The 23,074-nt window shown below is 44.5% G+C and overlaps 1 protein-coding gene across 3 annotated transcripts in view; it reads right to left on the minus strand.

Moving 5' to 3' along the window:
* Positions 1-23,074, minus strand: part of LOC147032248 (serine/threonine-protein kinase NIM1-like) — a 69,101-nt gene that overhangs the window by 39,645 nt on the left and 6,382 nt on the right. For 2 of the 3 annotated variants that reach the window (XM_085869675.1, XM_085869674.1), the window contains exons 4-9: positions 19,488-19,540; positions 16,387-16,457; positions 16,206-16,262; positions 9,713-10,671; positions 9,492-9,542; positions 650-752 (exon numbers count right to left, since the gene is read on the minus strand). In XM_085869675.1, the coding sequence (XP_085725801.1) occupies positions 10,444-10,671; positions 16,206-16,262; positions 16,387-16,457; positions 19,488-19,540 (409 nt within the window). In that variant the 3' untranslated portion in view covers positions 650-752; positions 9,492-9,542; positions 9,713-10,443. The remainder of the gene's footprint in view (positions 1-649; positions 753-9,491; positions 9,543-9,712; positions 10,672-16,205; positions 16,263-16,386; positions 16,458-19,487; positions 19,541-23,074) is intronic. The other variant, XM_085869676.1, reaches the window with a different exon arrangement.

The raw sequence follows: 23,074 nt of genomic DNA on the forward strand, positions 1-23,074 counted from the left end.
ATTGACCGTGTTATCGTAAAAAGACGATTTTGACCTTTTCGTGACCTTGACCTTGACCTTTGACCCAAACGATCCCAAAATCTAATCGAATGCTTCCTGGCTAATAACCAATCATCCCACCAAATTTCATGCAATTCGGTTTAATACTTTTTGAGTTATACGAATCACAAGATTACAAATAAATAAATAAATAAATAAACAATTCGGTTTAATACTTTTTGAGTTATACGAATCACAAGATTACAAATAAATAAATAAATAAATAAATACACGCCGACCAAAACATAACCTTTCGCAGAATGCGAAGGTAATCAGATAAGCGGTTTTCCATTTATTACAAAAAACATTTTTCAAGATGGCCGCCCCGATCGGCCATCTTGGATCCGACCACGCCCAAAATCAATTGGGTTCTTCCTTTTCAGGTGTTACATGTGTGACTCAAATTTTAAATCGATATGGCGAACAGTTTATGAGTTATCGCACTCACAGCTATAAATGTTGATGCCCGGACGGACGACCCGGGTGACAACAATATCCTCCTTCCGCCACGCGGCGGGGGATAAAAACTACATGAGTCAATGAGAGAAAGGATATGATAAACATTTGATGATGAAAAAAACACGAAGCTGAGGATGATGTCCTCACTCACCCGCTGCCATGCTTCGTATTTCTGCAGCAAGTGAGTGAAGCCCTGATCCGACCTTCCCGCCAAGGACGCCATTGAATGAGCAGAGAAAACACGCTGCCTCGACCTGTGAGGTAAATATCACTGACACGAATTAACCTCGAGCATGGTCTTTATCATCATTCAGTAAACAACAAAAAATAAACAAAAATGTAAACGACTCAAAAGACCGGACAAATTTATTACACCGACATCATTTTACACTCTCCACCCTCGATTTCACCACCAGCGGCTTCACCGCCAACTTCACCATTTGGTTCGTTGCTGGGATCTGGGAGACACGTCACGTGCCTCAATGAACGGCGACCCAGTCCCCAGAAAAGAGAGAAAGAACACCGTGTTTTGCACCCGGTAGTTAATGTATTCAGGGATCCCATGCAGGGTGCACTCACCTTTATAAAATGGGGGTACACTCACCTTTATAAAATGGGGGTACACTCACCTTAATAAAATGGGGGTACACTCACCTTAATAAAATGGGGGTACACTCACCTTAATAAAATGGGGGTACACTCACCGTAATAAAATGGGGGTACACTCACCTTTATAAAATGGGGGTACACTCACCTTAATAAAATGGGGGTACACTCACCTTAATAAAATGGGGGTACACTCACCCATGCAGAGTACACTCACCCATACAGGGTACACTCACCTTAATAAAATGGGGGTACACTCACCTTAATAAAATGGGGGTACACTCACCCATGCAGAGTACACTCACCTTAATAAAATGGGAGTACACTCACTCATGCAGAGTACACTCACCCTTATAAAATGGGGGTACACTCACCCATGCAGAGTACACTCACCCTTATAAAATGGGGGTACACTCACCCATGCAGAGTACACTCACCTTTATAAAATGGGGGTACACTCACCCATGCAGAGTACACTCACCCTTATAAAATGGGGGTACACTCACCCTTATAAAATGGGGGTACACTCACCTTTATAAAATGGAGGTACACTCACCCTTATAAAATGGGGGTACTCACCCTTATAAAATGGGGGTACACTCACCTTTATAAAATGGAGGTACACTCACCCTTATAAAATGGGGGTACTCACCCTTATAAAATGGGGGTACACTCACCCATGCAGAGTACACTCACCTTTATAAAATGGGAGTACACTCACTCATGCAGAGTACACTCACCCTTATAAAATGGGGGTACACTCACCCATGCAGACTACACTCACCCTTATAAAATGGGAGTACACTCACCCATGCAGAGTACACTCACCCTTATAAAATGGGGGTACACTCACCCATGCAGGGTACACTCACCCTTATAAAATTGGGGTACACTCACCTTTATAAAATGGGGGTGCACTCACCCATGCAGAGTACACTCACTCTTATAAAATGGGGGTACACTCACCCATGCAGGATACACTCACCCTTATAAAATAGGGGTACACTCACCCATGCAGAGTACACTCACCCTGATAAAATGGGAGTACACTCACCCATGCAGGGTAAACTCACCCATATAAAATGGGTGTACACTCACCCATGCAGAGTACACTCAGCGTTATAAAATGGGAGTGCACTCACCCATGCAGAATACACTCACCTTAATAAAATGGGGGTGCACTCACCCATGCAGAGTACAATCACCCATGCAGGGTAAACTCACCCTTATAAAATGGGGGTACACTCACCCATGCAGGGTAAACTCACCCTTATAAAATGGGGGTACACTCACCCATGCAGAATACACTCAGCGTTATAAAATGGGAATACACTCACCCATGCAGGGTACACTCACCTTTATAATGTAATGAAATCTGACTCACAATTCCAGCTCATGAAAGGGAAATCATTAACCTGGAATTTGTATATAAACCTCATGTCGAGCTTCACTCTGTTCCAAGAAACAAATCTGCAGGCTACTATGTGATTAAGGTGTGTGTGTTTGTGTGTATTTGTTGTGGTGTGTGTGTTGTGTGTTGTGTGTTGTGTGTTGTGTGTTGTGTGTTGTGTGTTGTGTGTTGTGTGTTGTGCGTGGGCCCGTCTTTAAGTAGCAACTGTATAAGAGGCTTGTGTATAAATTTCCATTTTTTTTATGGTCGGATAACTCTGCCCTTCTATGTTCCCCTCCCTGCCTATTGTAAATAAATATCCATTTTGTTAAATGTATCAGCTAGTTTCTGTGTTTCTTTCATTGGCTTAGCATGCTGCGTGTTGGGCAATTGGGAAGCGGCAAATTGTGCAGTTGGGCCGACGGGTCTTAGAAATCATCCGCAAAGGTTACGCACAGTTCGAGCACGATAACGGCTCGTTCCGCTCGAGGCCTGCCAAGGATGTGAATTCCCCGGTAGCTTTGCCACGTGGATACTTAGGTACATTGAAATTGGACATTAACCCTATCCCACGCAGCCGAATTATTGGCGATTCACGATCCTGTAAGGGACCCGTGCCTTTCGGAGTTCTCCGAGGTGCACGATCTAGATTCCGGGTGTTCGGTGGAGCCGACTCAACTGCTCCACCTCGCGGTCGTGCTCGCCACCGACACCCGGCTCCACATCAGTATTTCCGAGGTGCCTTGATCAATGGCAATGACTCTGGTACCATCCGACAGAGTGCAGCATCCTTTGGTATAGCTTGTTTGTGCCGTTCATTCTACATTTAATGTAAATATTTACAGATACTCTGAAATAGGAAGGCAACAGCGAGGTGGGCGGGACTACGACTGTTTATCGGTCTGATCGGGGCGGGGATGCTCGACCTATTTGCCCAAAGGTCAATCAGACCTGTATGGGTGTGGTTAATGGTGGAACATTATCAGGCTTGTGTGTCCATAAAGTACATACTATGGAAACATGTACTGCGAAGAATGAGTCCGTCTGACGATAAAGTACAAATAATACACCTGCATGAACTATCGGGGATTCCTCTTCGTGACGGTTGGACATACCCTTGGTAAAACACATTAGAACCAGAAATTACCGTCACATCAATTTAGTCACTTAATTAGCTTCAGCAAAGATTGTAATCCACTTCACTTGGAGTGGACAGGAGTTCAGGTGTGCCAAGGAAGGACTTTGTACGTTGGGGAATGCCTTTGTCAGTGGCTGGCTTAGGGGGCCATCGTTGAAATGTGGTTTCTCAAAGAAAGATCATGGCTGACATTGAGACACAGGGGTTTGAATGACTTCAAGAGGATTGTTAAGAAAGTAGGTGGGAGGCAGGGGGGTCAGGGGGAGGGGCGGTTGCCAGACGGTCCTTTTGGAGAGAGATAGTGAGATTTGTCAGGATTGAAAGGCATATTCAAAGCTGTTTGAATTTTGTTTGCGGGAATCAAGCCGGGCATTAGCACAGATAATTCATCACAAACCTGATAAATCACAATAATGTCATATTCGTTTTTATGACGTCATCATTGAGAGGACGAGGATCTTAGCTCGTATATATATATATATATATATATATATATATATATATATATATATATATATATATATATATACATACACATATACATATATATATATATATATATATACATATATATATACATATATACATATATACATACATATATATATATATATATATATACATACATATATATATATATATATATATATATATATATATATATATATATATATAAATATATATATAGTGTCGTGGGGTGGCCGGATTCGAATCCCGCTCCAGACTGTAGTTGTCGCAGGAGTGCTGGGGGTGTTTGAATCCCATGACCTAAATTTGTGGTGGCCAGGCGGTTAACTCCGACCAACCTCCTGGGACCAGGGCCGGATTAAGGTCTTCGTAGGCCAAGGCCCTTGAGATTTCATAGGCCAAATTCAATAGTGACCAAAACGACGATTTTGAACATGAAATTTAATTGGAACAGACTGCGGTAAATGGCGATTTGTCCGAATTTCAAATATACAAGTGCCTGTAAAATCCAATTCGGCTTCGAAATTGAGAAACAAACGACACAGAAAACAAATTCGGAGGAAAAAATGTATGTATATTCAATTTCCACCCTGCTGAAACACCTTCCTTCGTGCCTTTTGGTTGGCAAACGATGCGATCACTTCGGAGAAATCGATTTGCTTCATCAGCTCAGATTGAACACAGAGCAGAGCGAGCGTGGACACGCGTACCTGCATGCGCTTTGGCGAAGTCATTAATTACCATGGCTAGGGATTTCCTATTGCGTTTGGCCTCCCTCATGATGTTAGTCAGTGTGGCGATATTTTCGCTGCAACCCGGTGCCTGGATGAAGCCTCGTTGGCACAGACTAATTACACCGATCTTACTCAGCCTATTGGCGAGGAGGCGACTGAAGGTTCTCGCGATCGTCGAGCTGATGGTAAGCGGTCTCCAGTTGGTCGGGGTCTGTTGTTTTTGGAATTAATAACGAACGACACTCTTTTACTTGCGAGGGGTGACGCCGTCGCAAAACCAGCAATTGAATAAAGTCTCCAGCAGTTTGTACCGGTTTTCTATTTGGAGGAGAGTCCAAGGTTTCACGCCGTCTGGCCCTGGTGCGCTATCCAAATTCATCCCTTCCAATGCGTGGAAAATTTCTTCTTGTGAAAAGTCTCCCCTTAACGTCCCTGGGTCTCTGTTCCCCTGAGTGGTGTGGAAGCCCTCTAAAGTCACAAATTTATCCTGTGCCTCCCATTTATGTTTGAACTCCTCGTATATTAAGTCGGTCAATAGGGCATTTGCTGGCGAATTTATTGTCGAGAACAGTCGAGGCGAGTCGCGTGCTACTTTGTCGGCATAGCATTTCCAAATGTCTGTAGCGTATTAATTTGGGGATCGGGTGGCCACGAGCTGTCCTTGGGTAGCGGTGAGCCCATACTCGACGTCCCGCTCCGGGCTGGTTCCTAATTCTCCGACATACGTTAGCGCCGGTCCTACGTTGCGCAGCCCTACATTCGTTCCGGACGATTTGTAACATTCTCCCGCTATCGCCCGAGGCACCGTTTACGTCGATGGGGTCGGCAGGGTCCGAAGGTGGGGCCAGGGTCCGCACGCACGGGTGGAGATCTCCGAGTCCCGTCCGTCTAAGTTCGTACGTTTGAGGAGCGAGGATAGAGCTACGTTCGGTTCCGGACCCCTCTACTTGTCCGGGCCGGGTCCGTGTCATGTATCTGCGTTTGTTGGCGACCTGTTTGGTAGTTTTCCCGGTAAGGTGGGCTGCGATCGTGACGTTGGCCCTTCGGATTTTGCCGAATTCTTCCGCTAACACTACTAATTTTTTAGTTTTACTCGCAGTCCAGGTTGCCCCGCTACTACCACGGCCTGGGCCGAGGTCTCGTTTGTGTTTTAATTTTTTGATCCGAATTCGGTTCCAAGCGTCGGGGTGGCGAATTTTCTGATGTTGCGATAGGCCGCGAGCGGTGCCGAAGCGATTTTGAGAGATCGTGCATTGGTGTCGATGAAGGACCGGGGCGGCGTCCCCTGACTCACGCTCACAGCGAGGTATGTGGCAGAGGTACGGCCACAAGCAATTATAGGGCGGCCGCAGTATTTCCACGGTCACGCAATGTTGCAGTCACATACGTTTTTATTTTTCGGGTAGCCGCATGGCGTATTTAGAAATTGTGGTAACCGAAAACGTGGGGGTACCGTACAGTCTTTGATTTGATGTCGCACGGTGACCTTAGGGCGTTCCTGCGGCGGCCAGAGAATTTTCAAGGCAGACGCAAGGTGCCCGCAAGGCGACCGCAGGGGGGCCCTAAGGCGAACGTGCGGTCAGACGGACGGTAACGAGTAGGTTCTTTTTTTTTTTTTTTTTTTTTACCAGTTCTTTTGTTTCGGCTTGTCGAATTGCTACGGCGAACGTAGAAATGAAAAAAGTTATAACTCCGCGCAATAATTCCACGGCGACCCTACAGCCTGTAAAATATAGCCATATGTCGTAGGGCCAGCCTGAGGCCACCTCAGAAACTCTGCGGCCGCCGCACGTTTGTCAATTCAGAGGGCGTACAGCCGTCGTATCCTCGCCGTAGAGCAAATGTGACTTAGGCCTTACTGGGGTAATAAGCCATTTGAGTATCCTGCCTTGGAGTGGCGACCCATCCAGGACTGTTCTCCACATCCAAATGAAACTGACCCGGCAGCCCCATGCTCGTCACGGCATTAAACAAAACAATCAAACGGAGAAAGTTCAAATATACAATGGTGATGACACATTACACTGTATTCTCCGAGTCAGTATCCTTCCGGTCAATACTCCCCTGGTCAGTGCTCTCCTCATTAATACTACCCTGGTAATACGAAAGATGATCTGAGTAATGGTTCATGACTTTAGTTAATGGTTTACAAAACTGAAACAGAAGAGCTCCATATCGTTAGTCCAGCAACATTTTCAACTCAGCCAATTTAAGCAACAGCAAAAGGACTTCAACCACAAAGTCATCATCAAGTTATCAACAATCAATGTGATGGTTGAAATTGCTTCTCCCTGATCAGCTTTGCAATGTGCAGCTCTGTCGCAGACAAAGTGCATCGCATTAAAAAAAAAAAACAGCCGTTTTTACAGCCATTTTTCCCGACTGAGCAGGGGTTAGCTTTTCTTGAGGCAATGTTTTATGGTCGGATGCCCTTCCTGACGCCAACCCTGGTCGCCTCTTACGACACACAGGGATATGGTACACCTATTAAAACTGGGGCATCCACTGGGACCAATACACTGGTTCTCATTTCGCCGACCTCGGAAGGATGACAGGCCGAGTCAACCCCCTGGTGTTAATTCAGCAGCCAATGGGGCTTGAACTCAGGACCTTCGGATCCCAAGCCAGCCACCCTAACCACAAAGCTTACACCAGTATTTCATTTTAAAAGTCCATTCTCCTGAATTAGGAAACATTTATGCCAACAACACACAATACATACTATAAACGTAATGCAGCACAATTTACATGTCATGACCACTCGATTGCTACATTGTGCAACAAAATTATGATGACGTCACTCTTCAAAATCCATTCTTGTGGATGAATTTTGGTAGAATAAAGTACACTGCCCTAAATTAAACCTTATAAACGTGGAGGAACAACAGATATAATGATCAAAATGAAGATGGGGATCGTCACCCTTCAGGTCGGGGTCTAACCGGAGTGGCCTCAAAATGAATGTCACTCTGATTAGATTCCTACCAGTGGGGTCTCCACTCGGGCAACTAACCCCATCAGATGATCCACCTCATTCTCGGGTGAAGTGCACAACTGCTGTGCAGACTGACCGTGCTTTTTAACCCCCCGGGGATCTTTGCCTGGTCGAGGGTTAATCAATGACCATCACCGCCGCGCCTCAGCACAGAGCACTCTTTCCTGTGTGTTTTATATGTCACGGCGATGGCCCCGCTTCACACAGGAGTGACAATGGCTTCATCAGCTTGAGCTGTGACCTCCTGAACCAGAATGGGAGGACAGCCAACTGAACTACAGCATGATGACTGAGAAATCTCAGGTATGAGAGGGTGGAAAAAATCTGAAACACTGAACCCAAAATATTGACCAAACTAATTTATACCTGTAAGAGAAAAATGGGATGAAGATCAACAGTGAACATTAAGCTTACACTTGGGAGGGTGAAGTTGGTGGCGGGGGGTGGGGGGGTCATATTGAGGAGATAGTTCTCTGAAGACCACCAGCCTGCATCCTGGTGGCCCTCAAAGAAATATCGAGAAAAGAGCAGAAAAAGAGAAGGTGAGGGGAGGGGGGGTCACATTGAGGAGATAGTTCTCTGAAGACCACCAGCCTACATCCTGGTGGCCCTCAAATACATATCGAGAAAAAGAGCAGAAAAAGAGAAGCCGAAAGCTGAAAGAAATTGGGATGATGATTGGAGTTTTGAGTCTGCAGTCGTGGTGTCATTTAACGAAGTCACCTGGAAAGAAAGGGAAGATTGTGAGACATTCGAGACGGGAAAGGAGAGGCCACATTGAGGAAATATTTCTCTCATCGCCATACCAGCCTGCATCAAGGCAGCCCCTCAAAGAACGACAATATCTGAAAAAGAACAGACAAGACAGTATCCACAAAGGAAGGTAAAAAGTTTTGATTGTCAGAGTTCAAAGTCGGTAGTACGGTAGTCGATCATCACAATCACCTAGAAAGTAAGGAAAGCTGTGAAAAGATTTTCCACCCTGAAGAAAGAACGTCACGCTGGGAGGAGTTTTCCGTTGAGAAGGGTACAGGTATGGGGCAGTTTTCAGACAGAACTTGGTTCGGGTTTGTGTTCAGATTAGTTTCCCAGACATACCTACGATTGTACTCCAGTCATCATGATCTGTTGTTCGGGGCAGAGTTCCTTCACTGTAGACTGGAATAATTTCCAGAAGGAACTTTTTCAATATTTGATGTCGACTCGGTTTGCTGTTTTGCTTTGAATTTTTGCCGTTTTCTTCCAGGTCTTCAAGACTGCTGTTCACCACCATCTCAGATCATCAAACATCCAAAACCATGACTTCATCCTTGGTGAGTAGGCTAAACATTCGCAGGAACAAAACGCCAAAAGAAGATATGGTAAGATACGGTGAAACACGGAAATATGATACGAAAACACAACACGTGAACTAAAAGATAGAGAGACACGACAGATCCGGTCTGAAAACATAGCTTTGAGAAACTGCACGATCAAAGTCTAACTCACTCAAACCCAGAACTGGAAGTTCAAATTTATTTTGTCCAACAGTTGCCCTGATGTCCGTCCCATTATCAGTAAATGCTCTCTTATCACCTTGCTCTTCCATGAGGCTCCATCTTACGGAGAAACTGTACAAATGGAGGATATTAAAAGAGTAGAAAAAAAAAGAAGGCTCCTTACCATCAAAATTACAGAGGGACATCATCTGTACCACTTGGGGTTTGAAAACTCCTGCAAAACAATGTGTTGGAATCAAATATAAACACAATCAGGAAACAGCTCCACCAGTGAGTAATAACATTTTTGCCTCACAATAACAGGTGAGCAACCCCAGCATGTGTGAACAAATATGTTCATGCAAATAAAATACTTCAGTTGGAAAACGGAATCAAAGCCCCCACCTCCATAGTGGGCCTTTTCATGGCATCCGCATGAAGCATCCTTGCCAGAAGAGAAAGCAATAGTTGACTTGCACAGCGCGGCAGATTGTACAGCACTGCATTGAAGATCGTGAAGTCATCTGATGTCCATGAAGAAGCAAAACAGATGTATTTGTGACAAAATATGGACCCATCATCACAATCGGATACTTACATTTACATGACAAGAATATTCCACACAAGCACTCCCTGATGCAATAACCAAGACTTGACTCTAAACGAACAAAATATATTTTGATTCATCAACTAAATGATGGTGTGCAATGCAGAAGTTTTTGTCATGAGCCAAAAAACAAATCCGGCAACCAATGGAGATCTCAACCACTGGAGATCAAGTCGATGGGTTTATTGAATAAATTTGTGACAATTCAAATTTTTAGCAGACACAATGAAACGTAACAAACAAGATTTACAAAAGAGAATACAAGTGATTGATGAAACAATCATGTGTTTCATCCCACAGTGTTGAAGAAAATAGATCACGCGTCCAAACCGGAATATCTAGCGGAACCTCTTTGCACACCCTGACACTCTCAGCGAGCGCTGTCAATCCCCTGTGCAGATTCTGTTTTCAAAATAACAATTACAGAGAGCGGTTATGTTCAAAAAAGCAACTCTGCACAAAGTAATGATGACATGTCTTTGTGATAATGAAAATGACATCATTATAAACAATACTCACTTTCATGATGTCAAATGCAGAAAATTCCAGTCCCAACAAGTAATTTTGTGAACAGGATGCCAAGTGCCCAAACATCAACCGGGGAACCTTCGTGGCTACTCTCGAAGAAGATCTCCGGTGCTTTATCGTCAAGTGATCCATGGCAGTCATCAAATTTTTCACCTTGCGTGAAAACGTGAGCAAGGCCAAAGCCGACAACCTTCACGTCCCACAGGTCGTTGCAAAGCATGTTGTCAAGCTGGGGAATAAACAGAAATCAAAATGTTTTTTAAAAACATTGAATATGTTAAAAGAAAGATTCAAATTTGAATGAGAAGGGCAGACAGGAAAAAAAAAAACAATTCCAAGAACAGAAAAGTTAAAAAAAAAAAACATCCTCTGCTGATGTCAAGATTTTATACAATAATAGGAGGAACTTGAAGTGAGAGGTGATTGCGAAGAGAACGAATGATAGAGTCGCAGTAAGTGAGACTTTGTTTAGCTGGAGGAAATGACGAGGAGGCTACAAGATGTAGAGGTGTGATGGGAAAGAGAAAATATCTGGAGATGTACCAATCCAGGTAAGAAACACCGTGTTGGCGTATTTAGTACCGATTCAGGGGTGGCCAGGTGAGGCCATGGCCCCAGGGCCCCCCCACATTTAGGGCCCCCCCACAATTTCGATGACATTTTGAAAATCCCTTGAAAATATGCTTCTAAAGTTTTATTGTCGGTGAATGTCGATTGTAAACTCTTTGTTTTTCAACCATCATTTCAACTGAATCCGATGTGCTCAATTCCATGCAGGTTGACAGTATCATATCCGAGTTCGCTGCCGTGAAGTCGCGCAGGTAGTTTGTCCATTGATTAAGGCACCGTGTGTATGTTCATTGATGTGGATGACACTGCCCTATATTTGCGGTCGCTGGAATTCGGATATTAATCACCATTACGGATTTCTCTTGCCCAGAGGGTTTTTAGAAGTTCGAAGATTTTTCGTCGACGTTCGTAGTATGATTAATGACATTGAGTCGTTTGTTATTTTCTTATATTAGTCCATCTCTATCTCTTACTCTTGTAGCAACATCATTTTTTGTGATTTGATTTTAGAATGAGCTCATAGAAAAGTGATCAGCTCATGGATAAGTCACCAGCCATATCAATAACAATCCGTCCATCTTGTCATATTTAATTGTAATTTGTGAACATATATGCCAAATCATTCCTGATGAGGATCTGCCAAATCTATGGATATAAGTTCAGTTGTTGATTAAAAAGCAGTTATAATTTAAGTTGTTGATTAATCTCCAACTTTGGGGGCCCCCCACAATCATTGTGCCCACGGCCCCCCACATGGTAAATCCGGCCCCGTGTGTATTATATCAAGAGAAAGGGGCGATATGAAGGAGGGAATTAATGGAGTGGTTTCTGTGTGGATGGATATTTGGGATGGAAGAATAGTTTGGAATGTATACGAGGCTCCTGGTGCAAAGGAAGAAAGGTGAATAAAGAATTCCGAAATGCACGTGGGAAGGGAAGAGTATTGATTGTGGGTGATTTTAATTTGCCAGGAATTGATTGGGTTCAGGAACAGGGAAAGGGAAGATGAAGAATTTCTCAATCCAGTCAAGGATTGCTTATTTATCCAGTTTGTAGATAACCACACGAGGAGTGTTAGATCTCTCATTAGAAATAATAATAACTCGATGACCCGTGAACCCGTTGGGTTCCCATTGTGACAGCAGTTGATGAAACAAGGACAAATGTGTCCAAGAGCAGCATCCTAAAGGTTTTGTCTTCACCAGAAGAAGAAGAACAACAAGAAGAGGAAGAAGAATAAAGAATAAAAAAATAATAACAAAACAACAACAACTTCCGATATTTCGTCACGTGCCGTCACGTCACGTCCGTCATGGACGATCTTCGTTCATGACGAGAAAATAGTGTATTTATGAAATTACAATACATTAAATGGAATAATCTTTAAATAGTAACGTGAACTTTTCGAAACTTAAAAGCAAATGTCCGAATATATTGAAAAGTTTATGATAGACGCTCTCAAAAGGCACCCTCAATGCGAGGATGTGTACAGGTGTTTAGTATTTAAGGAGATCCGGATCCTGTGCATAAAAGAGCCAAGTCCAAAAGGTTTTGGAAGAAGAAGAAGAAGAAGAAGAAGAAGAAGAAGAAGAAGAAGAAGAAGGCCGCTGCTCTCTGAGAGCAGCGTTCGCTATGTGAGACGCTGCTAAAAAATCATTTCAGTAAAAAAAAAAAAAATAGCCCCAGTGAACTATACCGCTGAGGTTGTTTGCATTGATCAAATCCTCCCGAAGAGGACTTGACTGAATCAGGAATTGATCATTTGATAATTTTTTTGTTGCCCGATTTGAATGAAACTTGATACTGCACACCGCAGGAGAATGGTGAGTAAGGTAGCCCTAAAATTTTTGCGCTATTGTGTACCGTTTTGGCTGTATTTCAGGAACAAACATGCATACATACATACATACATACAAGATGAGAGTTTTAGTAATATATAGATAGATAGATAGATAGTAATAACATAATAACTAATTGCTCAAATTTGTAATTATGTCATTACTAATTAGTAATAACTCAAATATGGTGGAAAAGGTTGAGCAAGAACAGCATTCATGGACAGGTGGTCATTACATAGCATGTGTAAGTGGATTATGTGAAGATGAGGTTGAGATTGAAGAATGTGGCTTCCAAATGTGAGGAAGGCAAATTTTGAGAGTACGAGGAGAGAGAGGTACCATAAATTGCGATAAACTAACAGGAGGGCAATCACTATCAGAAAAAATGGGTACCTTCAAGGATAAAATGTTCAATATGTTCACAATGCCGCCGCGAATACAGATAACTGGAAGTTATCTGTATTCTGTATATACAGATAACTGGAAGAATATAAATAACTGGAAGTGCACTCGGTAGACCGCATACCTCCACCACGTAATGCCTGATCCACGAGAACATATCCGGCCCAATACGTTTTTGAAATATCATGCTACATTTCGTTTTTGGCCCAATCTCTCAATGGTGAAGAATCACTTTAAAAATAAATAATTCTCGTGTCCAGATCCGGATTCAGATCCTCACCAAAATTGAATCAATTCTACCTTGTCACGCACCCGTGTTCACCAAGTTTTGTCAGAATCAGTCTACAACTTTTTGAGATGTCGTGCTCTATATCATTTTTGGCCCCACCTCCCAATGGTGGTGAATCGCTGAAAAAAATTCTGGGACTCGGATCCGGATCTTCACCAAAATCTAATCAGTTTGTCATCCTCACACACCAAACCTGCCCACCAAATTTCATCCGGATCTAATCCACAACTTTGAGATATTGTGCACAAAACAGACAGACAGACAGAGAGGGGGTGAAAACATAACATCCTTCACCTTCAGTGGCGGAGGTAAGAATAGGATCACTGGACCCGAAGCTTATCTGGGCCCTGGCCTAATGCTGCAACCCAAATTTGGTCACATTCTGACTGGTGGATCTGGAGAGAAAGGATTTTGAAGGAATTTATGCAATTTTCCCAAACATTTACGAAGTCCGCCAGTTTGACACATTTCCGGTCATGTGATCGGCATGACTTCCACAATTTAAGTAACATCCCTACCCTGGCCCAAGTTTCAAGCCAAATTTGGTCACATTCTGACGAGTTGGTCGAGAGAAGATTTTGGAAGGAATTTGCACGAGCACCATTTTGACATACTTCTGGTCAAGTGATCAGTATGGCAGAGGGCAGTGGAGATCCTTGTGAGCCAACGGCCATCCGTATCTGGTGCTCATCTGTGCCTGTGGACAACCTCCCGCAGTTGGGTTACTTTTGTTTTTTGTTTTTGTTTTTTTTTTACGAGGTTGGTGGCAGGATTTGCACTCCGGCAACCGTAAAACACTTCATTCCGCAAAACATACAACAAAATGCACAGAAAACTGATAACCCACTCCGTTGGAGTACCTGCTGTGCTGCTGCCCTTCAAAGACATCAGTATTGCAGCACACTCTGAGGTTCGGAGACCGGATAGTGGCGAGATCATGGTGGGTGGATGCACCTACTATTAGTCTGGTCGCTCTGATGGCAACAATGCCCAGGGAGATGCTCTCGCTGTGTCCAAAAAGCTGACTCCAATGATAATTGAGGTAACACTAATCAAGGAGCGTATGATGAGATAAAAGGATTGGTTACTCCTTGGGTGTCGTTTCCCTGGTCTCTGTATACGCTCCAACTGGGGTGAGTGATCTCACCGCGAGGGATGCATTCTATGCCGCACTCGAGTCTGTGGTTCATCAGTGCCCCAGGAAAAATACACTTCTCGTCTTGGGGGATTTAAATGCATCGACTGGAACTGATAGGGATGGATATGAGACAGGCGTTGGGCCCCATGGGTCTGGGAAGGTGAATCAGAAGAGCACAAAGTTCCTTGGCTTTGCAAGAAATCATGGACTGAGGGTGGCTGGTTCATGGTTTCAGCGCCCACAGGTTCATCGCTGGACTAGGTATTCCAATACTGGTGGTGTGGCAAAGGAGATTGACCACGTGCTCGTTGGACGCTGGAGGATGATCAAGAACTGCAGGATCTACCGTAGTGCCCAGTTCCTCAATATCAACCACAGGCTTGTACCAACTCTGAAGTTGCAGCTTAAATCTGGGAGAATGGTACCATCTCAGCCTTCACTGGATGTTTGCAAGGTTAAGGATGAGAGGGTACCTGAGGACTTTGCGAACAGGGTGAGTGGGGATTTGGGGGAGGGGGTGGGGTCTGGGTGCTCTGGGAAATCCTGAAAAAATTGTGGAGTGCCTTCAAGATCACCATCCTTCATGTTGCCAGTGGAAGTCTTGGAACTCACCGTCGGGTGAATAATTTTGTCTCTCAAGGGACACTGGTTACCAATGATCAGTCATAGGGTCAGGCTTAATGGCAGAGCTCAGCTATTCAGGGATTTGAGATGTAAAACTGCACATGTGCTGAGGGAAAAAAGTTTTTTTGAAGAAATCGACAAAGTCGACCATTTTGACCTACTTAAAGTCACGTGATCGGAACAAACTTAGCAATCCCTGTTACCAGTCAGGAGTGGAATGTTGCTGCCAAATTCAGCTGGATCAGCCCAGCGGTTTGGCTGGAGAAGCTGAAATAGAACACGGATGGACTGTGCGCAATGACAATACCTTATCTGGAATTTAAATGCCAGATAAGCTTAGAATTAAGGATGCACTGTGACAGTGGGTGTTTCTGTCATTCACAAACTGCAACTCAACTTAAATGGGTATTTAATTTTGATATCTTCACTTCTCACTAGATTGGAGGTCTGGTGGTGGTCGTTTGGCAGCTTAGCTGCTGGGGTAGCTATCATTTCTTGAAGCGAGACTGTCGCTGATGCAGTGCCCCTCTACCAGTACACACACTGGAACTGGTACTCATTTCACCGACCTCGGAAGGATGACAGGCTGAGTCGCCCCCCTGGTGTATTAATCAAGCGGCCGACAGGGCTTGAACTCAGTACCCCAGGATCTCAAGCCACCAACCTAACCACTGAGCCAACACCAGGCTCCTTGGAGGTCTCATTAAATGGAACAAGAACATAAAGGGTGGATAAGTGACAGCCACCCCACCCCCTTCATTCATAACCATCATACAATGTTGTTGTTTCCTGTCCCCTCAACTTCCCAACCCCACTCTTCCTTGCTGTTCTGCACAAAAAAATGGTTTCCATTGCAGTGTTACACAGAATGTGTCACGGTCTACATTTGACTGGTTGGTTACCTTGATATTCCGATGAAAAACGTTCTTGCTGTGCATGTACGCAAAAGCAGAAGCCATCTGGAAGGAGGAGATAAAAAATATTAAAACATGGAGACAGATTGTGATTGTGAAGATTTTGCAATTTTGAAATTCAATGATTTCTATCATCATCACACTGAGGTTGAAAGCACTTTCAGCTCACCTGCTTCATGATACCCGATGCTTCGTTTGGAGAAAATTTCTTCTGCAAATCAAGTCGGTGAGTGAGTGTATCTGCACACATCGAACAGAAACATACAAAGGCAAAGCAATGAGATTTTTAATTTCTAAGAAAACATGAGTAGAGGAATGATAAAGTGGAACGAGTGGAGGAAACGATAAAGAAAACAACAAAGACAAATATTGCTTGCTAAATCGAAGGTCATGGAAAAGTATGGTGACATAGAGTCACAGTTGGACAGAAGAAGGGAGCAAATGAACAGGAAGAGGCAAGAGGGGAAAGGGGGAGGGAGAGAGGGAGAGAGAGGAAGCACAGGTATAGGAAACTCGAAGTGAGTAGGTAGAGTGAAAAGAGGGTTAATGGGGATTGAAAAAAAACAGAGGGAAGGATGGAGGATGACCCAAGATGGTTGTGCACCACCTGCTTGAGCTCATGGAGGGAGGGTGATTGAATAGTTTCTGGAGAGCGCAAATTGGAGAAAATACTGAATTTAGCCAGAATCAAAAGCCATCCGGTGTGTACTGAATTCAGTCGCTGAATACAGGAAAAGTCCTGTTATGTTTGTGGGGTACATGGAGGAATTTTATGGGAAAGATAGAATTCTATCGAGTTGCTTGGTCCGTAGATGCAGAGACATCTCGATGTAATAAAACAAGTCGGGCAACTGTGAGCTTCAGTGTTACGTGTCACCACACGGGGGAAGGTGGGGGGGGGGGTGTTGTGGTGGTGCTGTGTTGATTAGCTAGGGTTTAAGGATAATTTGTCACGTTGTAATTGCCCCGTGACCTTCTCCTACGTTTTTGCATTTGAAGACCGGCGATAAAAAGGGATCATGTCCTTAAAACCCTGGTGTTGGCGCAGTGGTTAGGGCAGCGGCTTGGGATCCAAGAGGTCCTGAGTTCAAGCCCCGTTGGGCCACTGAATTAATACACCAGGGGGTTGACTCAGCCTGTCATCCTTCCGAGGTCGGCGAAATGAGTACCAGTATACTGGGCCGGTGTATACCCCGGTTAAAATAGGTGTACCTTATCCCTGTGTCGTAAGAGGCGACCAGGGTTGCGTCAGGAAGGGCATCCGGCGTAAAACATGTGCCAAACCACTATGCGGATCATACAGATGATCCGCTGTGGCGACCCCGAACGGGAGCAGCCGAAAGAAGAAGAAGAAGTCCTTAAAACAACAACAACCGAGCTGCACACCCAAGCAGGCAGAAAAACCACGCCCCTGGAGTGGATGATGAATGGGCGTGGTATCACAGAAAAGAGGAGGGAGTGAGGATCGCAGTTAGAGTGTCTCGTGTTGGGAGACAAGAAGGCAGGGAGTTAGGTTCGGAGCGGGACAGAAGCGAGAGCGGAAGGATGACAGTTGAAAGAGAAGGGCATTACGGCTGGCTTCCCCGTGACATGGTGAAGAAGACTGCACGATTCTTGTGTTTGTGATGAGGCGAATTGGCTCGTGTGGTGGAGCAAGACGCTGGTCATTGACTGTTGGCTGGATCGTGTGAGACCAGCCTCGAAGCCTCGTGTTGTGCCATTGGGGAAAGAGACGCTGCAATTTTGCAGGGCAGCGGCGTCGGCATGTGCGATTGACCAAAGAAGTTGCACGGCAGTTTCTGAGCCTTGGTGTTGCGTATCGCCGCCCGAGTTGCCTCCTGCATGTTTGCCCACCCAGAGAGCAGCTGTGCACCATTTTGGGTGCATTTTCCCACGCAGCGCCAAAGCGGGTTGGTGACCTTCAAGCTTCCGAAACTCACCCCTGGGCACACACATAAGTGCCGGGATAAAGGAGGGATTTTTCTTTCTTTTATCTGTCCCCCTTGTCTGTATCAAAGTCTGTGTGGAGGCACCTCAAAATTCGATTGAGTTTTCCCTCACGTTCCATTTCATTATTATCCCATCTTGAATTATTACCATTGTAAATATTTGATCTATTTTCATGAAAACCCCACATAGATTTAAGTTGCTTGTGTTGTCTATTTGTTGTGGGTTCAAGAGTAAAACTCCTGTGCTGTGCTGTGCAACAACTTTTTTCATTTCTATGTTCGCCGTCGCAATTCGACAAGCTGAAACAAAAGAACTGGTAAAAAAAAAAGAACCCACTCGTTACCGTCCGTCTGGCTGCACGTTCGCCTTAGGGCCCCCTGCGGTCCCCCTGCGGTCGCCTTGCGGGCACCTTGCGTCTGCCTTGAAAATTCTATGGCCGCCGCAGGAACGCCCTAAGGTCACCGTGCGACATCAAATCAAAGACCGTACGGTACCCCCACGTTTTCGGTCTCCACAATTTATAAATACGCCGTGCTGCGACCTGAAAAATAAAAACATATGTGACTGCTACATTGTGTGACCGTGGAAATACTGCGGCCGCCGTATAATTGCTAGTGGCCATAGATTTTCGAGACCCCACGGCCGCCGTGGCAAATGTGACCTAGGCCTTACTGAGAAAAAAAAAGCAAATATCTATTTTGGGGGACAACCCCCTATAGACCCCTTTCGGGCTCGATTTCTTTTTATTGCTGTGAACTAACTTTGGTACATGACGGGTGATGAAGGTTTTAGTCAAGTTTCACCAAAACTGTGTATCTTATTCCAGAGGGAAAACCAAATACCGATTGGACATGGGGGAGGGGGAGGTTCAAATCTGGACCCATTTTGACCATTTTGAAGCTTGGTCACGATGCCATCAGCAGTTTCGCAGAAGAAGTTGCAAGTGTTTTCGGACTAACTGACTGACTGACGACGCGCAATCACATAAACTCCCCGGAACTACATCTAAAAATTGGAAACAGTACCTGCCGCTGTTGTTTTTTTGACTTATTTATTTATGAGTCTCTTCCTTATTAGTTTTTTTATAATGAAACTGTCATCATGTGCATTCGTGTTCATGACATTTTAAAATTTCACGAATGAATCGCGAACCGTCGGGAACCTATCCCACTTTTTCCCACTGAAACAATGCCCAGACATTCACGGCATCTTTCAGGAACATATCCCCCCCACAATTGTAGGGGTCTTACTGTTCATGTAAAATAGTTGTAACCAAGATAACTAATATATTTGAAGAAAAGATTCATTTTCAAAACTCACCAGTAAGCATGTCTTTCTTCAAATGTACTTTTGTCATGAGAGACACAACACACCTGTAAAAAGTAGAAAGATTTTGCAAAAACTCAAGTTAAAAAAAAAGTCACAGACAAAAAACGATGTCGGAATAAAAATCAGACTGCATCAGTGCTGTGTGAGTTTTTCACATTCAGAGAGAAAAAAAACACACACACACAACACGACTGTTACCCTCATCAATATCTTCACACACAGTTCACAATGAAGCCAATAAATGTCACGTGGTGAAGAGGGTATGAAAACCACCAAAACAACACTTTCCTTTCCCCTTGGTGTCCCAATCTCCCAAAAACCTTCCTCCAATCAGTCTAGCCCGGGTTAGAACCCCGACATCCCAGTGTTTCACAGAGAGGGCGATTCACCAATGTGTGTTTGCTGTCCTTCGTACGGCCATTAAACGGGCATCCCGTCTGCTGGCATTGTTCGATGGACGTTAAAGTTCCAACAATGTCCAACACGAAAAGTCAGCAAGCTATCGCAGGCTCCCTGAATAAATTCCAAATTCCTGCCCGAACCAGAGGGCATTGCATCAGCGGCACAGCAGTGTCCAATTCAAATTCGATTGTCTCTGGTCGTGAATCGCTTGCCAAGCCAGAGCGGACACATTAAATATTCTTTATCAACCATTTCATTGGAGTGCTTGCTTGAGTGCTTAAAGCCACTTGGTGAGCTTGGTTGTTTGAAAGTTTCTTCAACCGTTTCGTTGGGGAGTGCTTGCTTGAAGTTGAGTGTTTAAAAGCCACTTGGGCGAGCACTCTTCAACCGCGGTTCTCCGTGGGGACATTTCCGGAGTGAGGAAGGCAAAATAAATTAGATTAAAATGAGTAAAAAAAGGTTTTCAGTGGTTACAAAGCAATGAATCGCCACATAACGGCAGGATAGCTGGAAGGTACCCATGCTCACTCAAAGCTGTCTCGCTTGGGTTTGAATCCCAACCCAGCAATAAACTATCATCCCAGTGTTTCACAGGCAGGGTACATCATCAATGCGTGTGCTGATGTTCAAACCAAAGCACCCAAGAACACTTTGCAGTGAAGCGAAAGTTATTTTGCCTCGTGCCATATGTAAGTACCAAGAGCGGCTGACAAAGGTGATGCAAGCTCACTTTGAAGAAGATGGAAGATGGCACGAGATATGACAACACGAGCTTCAATTTCCATCAAGGAAGACCCCTTCTATTGTTTGCACAGTTTTTGACATGACATCCGGAGAAGAGATTTTCTCTAATTTACATTTGTGAAACGTCGTCACAAGGCTTCTTGTCGTTTTTAGTTCCCGTGAACATGTTCCTAAATTGAAAAGATTGAAAAGTCAATTTTTTGTACATTTTCTGAGGTCAACAGATGCAAAAACAAGTTTCAAAAACGTGTCGAGGGAGACATAAAACTATTTACTTCACACGCTTCCACAGATAAGTTTTCTTTTTCTTTGGCAGAGGAGGTGGTGGAGACTCCTTCCGACAAACATCTTCCGAGCCTGGAGACTCGTTCAGCCCAACATCTTGAGAACAGGAAGACTCGTTCATCTTTGCTTTCCTGGAAAAGAACCGTTTTCTCAGATTCACAACTTAGAACAAATGTGATGAACCGGATGTCATGATAGCAGGCTTTGGATCCAAGGATCCTGAGTTCAAATACCACTCGGCTGTTGAATTAATACCAGGTGGGGTGAACTATGATGCCTCATGTCGAGGAAGACATAAAATTATTTCCTTCACACGCTTCCACAGAGAAGTTTTCTTATTCTTTGGCAGAAGAGGCGGTGGAGACTCCTTCCGACAAACATCTTCCGAACATGGAGACTGGTTCAGCCCAACATCTTGAGAACAGGAACACTCGTTCATATTTGCTTCCCTGGAAAAGAACAGTTTTCTCAAATTCACAACTTAGGACAAATGTGATAAACCGGATGTCATGTACTTTCGACCCTTTCAACTCCCATACGACCCCTTAGCCCCAAAATGAGATTGGAACATACCCTTTAGAATGCATATATAGACCTCTGTGATCCCTCAGACCTGTACACCCTTTAAACAAATGCTACAAAACATCAAGAGTCTTCTTGCAATGTACAGATGATACTTTTTCCAGCAAGTACTGCACAGCCTCCACTCACCCAGAGGGTGCGTACTACATCAGTGAACGTTTAAATGCTGGAACGACGTGCAAAGAATCAGCACGGTGGGAGGAGGGAGGGGAAGTGGTGGGGTGGGAGGAGGAAGGATAAAGGGTGGGGTGGGAGGATGGAGGGGAAGGGGTGGGGTGGGAGGAGGGAGAGGAAGGGGTGGGGAGGGAGAGGAAGGGGTGGGGTGGGAGGATGGAAGGGAAGGGGTGGAGTGGAAGGATGGATGGGGGTGTGTGGAAGCAAAAACAAAAATGTGGAGTACATGATTTGTTGGGTACCAAAAGATGGCGGCCATTTTGAAAAACAAACAAACAAAAAAAAAAACAAATAAAACGGCCCAGCTCCTCCTTTAAAAAAATAATCCGATCAACTGGTATTTGTTTATTATTTATTTAGCCTGAGCTGTAAAATCTTATGAGACAATTCCCCACAATTGCCAGTCTCCCTCCCCCACCCCCAACTCAAAGGTGTAAAGAAATGGCCGGCACTGAACACAAATGTAGTTGTGACTGGAAACTTGACTGAAAAGAGATTGACGAGTGATTGGTTTATTAATATACGGATGAAGCTTGATTAATAAATGATAAGCAATAAGCATGTCCACCAGTAAATAAGGATGGTGTGAGCTTCACGGTTACAGGTGGCTGGCTTAAGATCTTAGGGTATTGTGTTCGAGCCCGTCATGCCGTGACATAACACCAGATGGGTTGCCTCCAAGGTTGGCAAAATGAGTACCAGGTTACTATTAACAGGGGCACTGCATCAGTGGCACAGCTACGCTTCCAGATAATGATGCAACCAGCATCCACAGGCTGCATACAAAACAACAAACGTTCACAAGTGTGTGCATGGCCTACATATATTTGAAGTGTTTGTACAAGGTAACCTTCATCCCCCACCATCGTGGCCGATTCACATTTCATCGACCAATCATGAACAAAGAAAAAAACTTCAAAGAAATATATCATGGGATGGGTTGAGAGGTACACATCCATAGGGATTAAACGTGATAACGTAATGCCGTCTCGGACGTAATATAATGACGACAGAGTGAAACGTAATGATGTCACAGTGAAGACAGTGTGACAGGAAGAGAGATGGAGGACGGAGTAATCCGGATACTTTAATATACATGATATTGTTGTGGGCCGGGGGTCGGTGGCGAGGAACGGCCGCCAGGTGGAGCAGTAGAGCAGTCTCCCACCGAACACCCGGAATTTAGGTCGTGACTCTCGGACAACTCTGAAGGTCACGAGTCACTTAAGGACCGTGCTCGCCAATTCTCTGACGTCGTGGGGTAGGGTTAACAGCCAAATTTAAATATACCCAAGTACCCATGTCGTCAAATTACCTGGGAAGTCACACCCTCGACGGACTCTGTCGAACCGGATCGATCTAGCGACCTCGGTCCGGTGTAACCGAGCGGA

This window comes from Eptatretus burgeri, chromosome 2 (assembly GCF_056783735.1).
Source record: "Eptatretus burgeri isolate ZD-2024b chromosome 2, Ebu_testis_v1, whole genome shotgun sequence".
NCBI classification, from domain to species: Eukaryota; Metazoa; Chordata; class Myxini; order Myxiniformes; family Myxinidae; genus Eptatretus; species Eptatretus burgeri.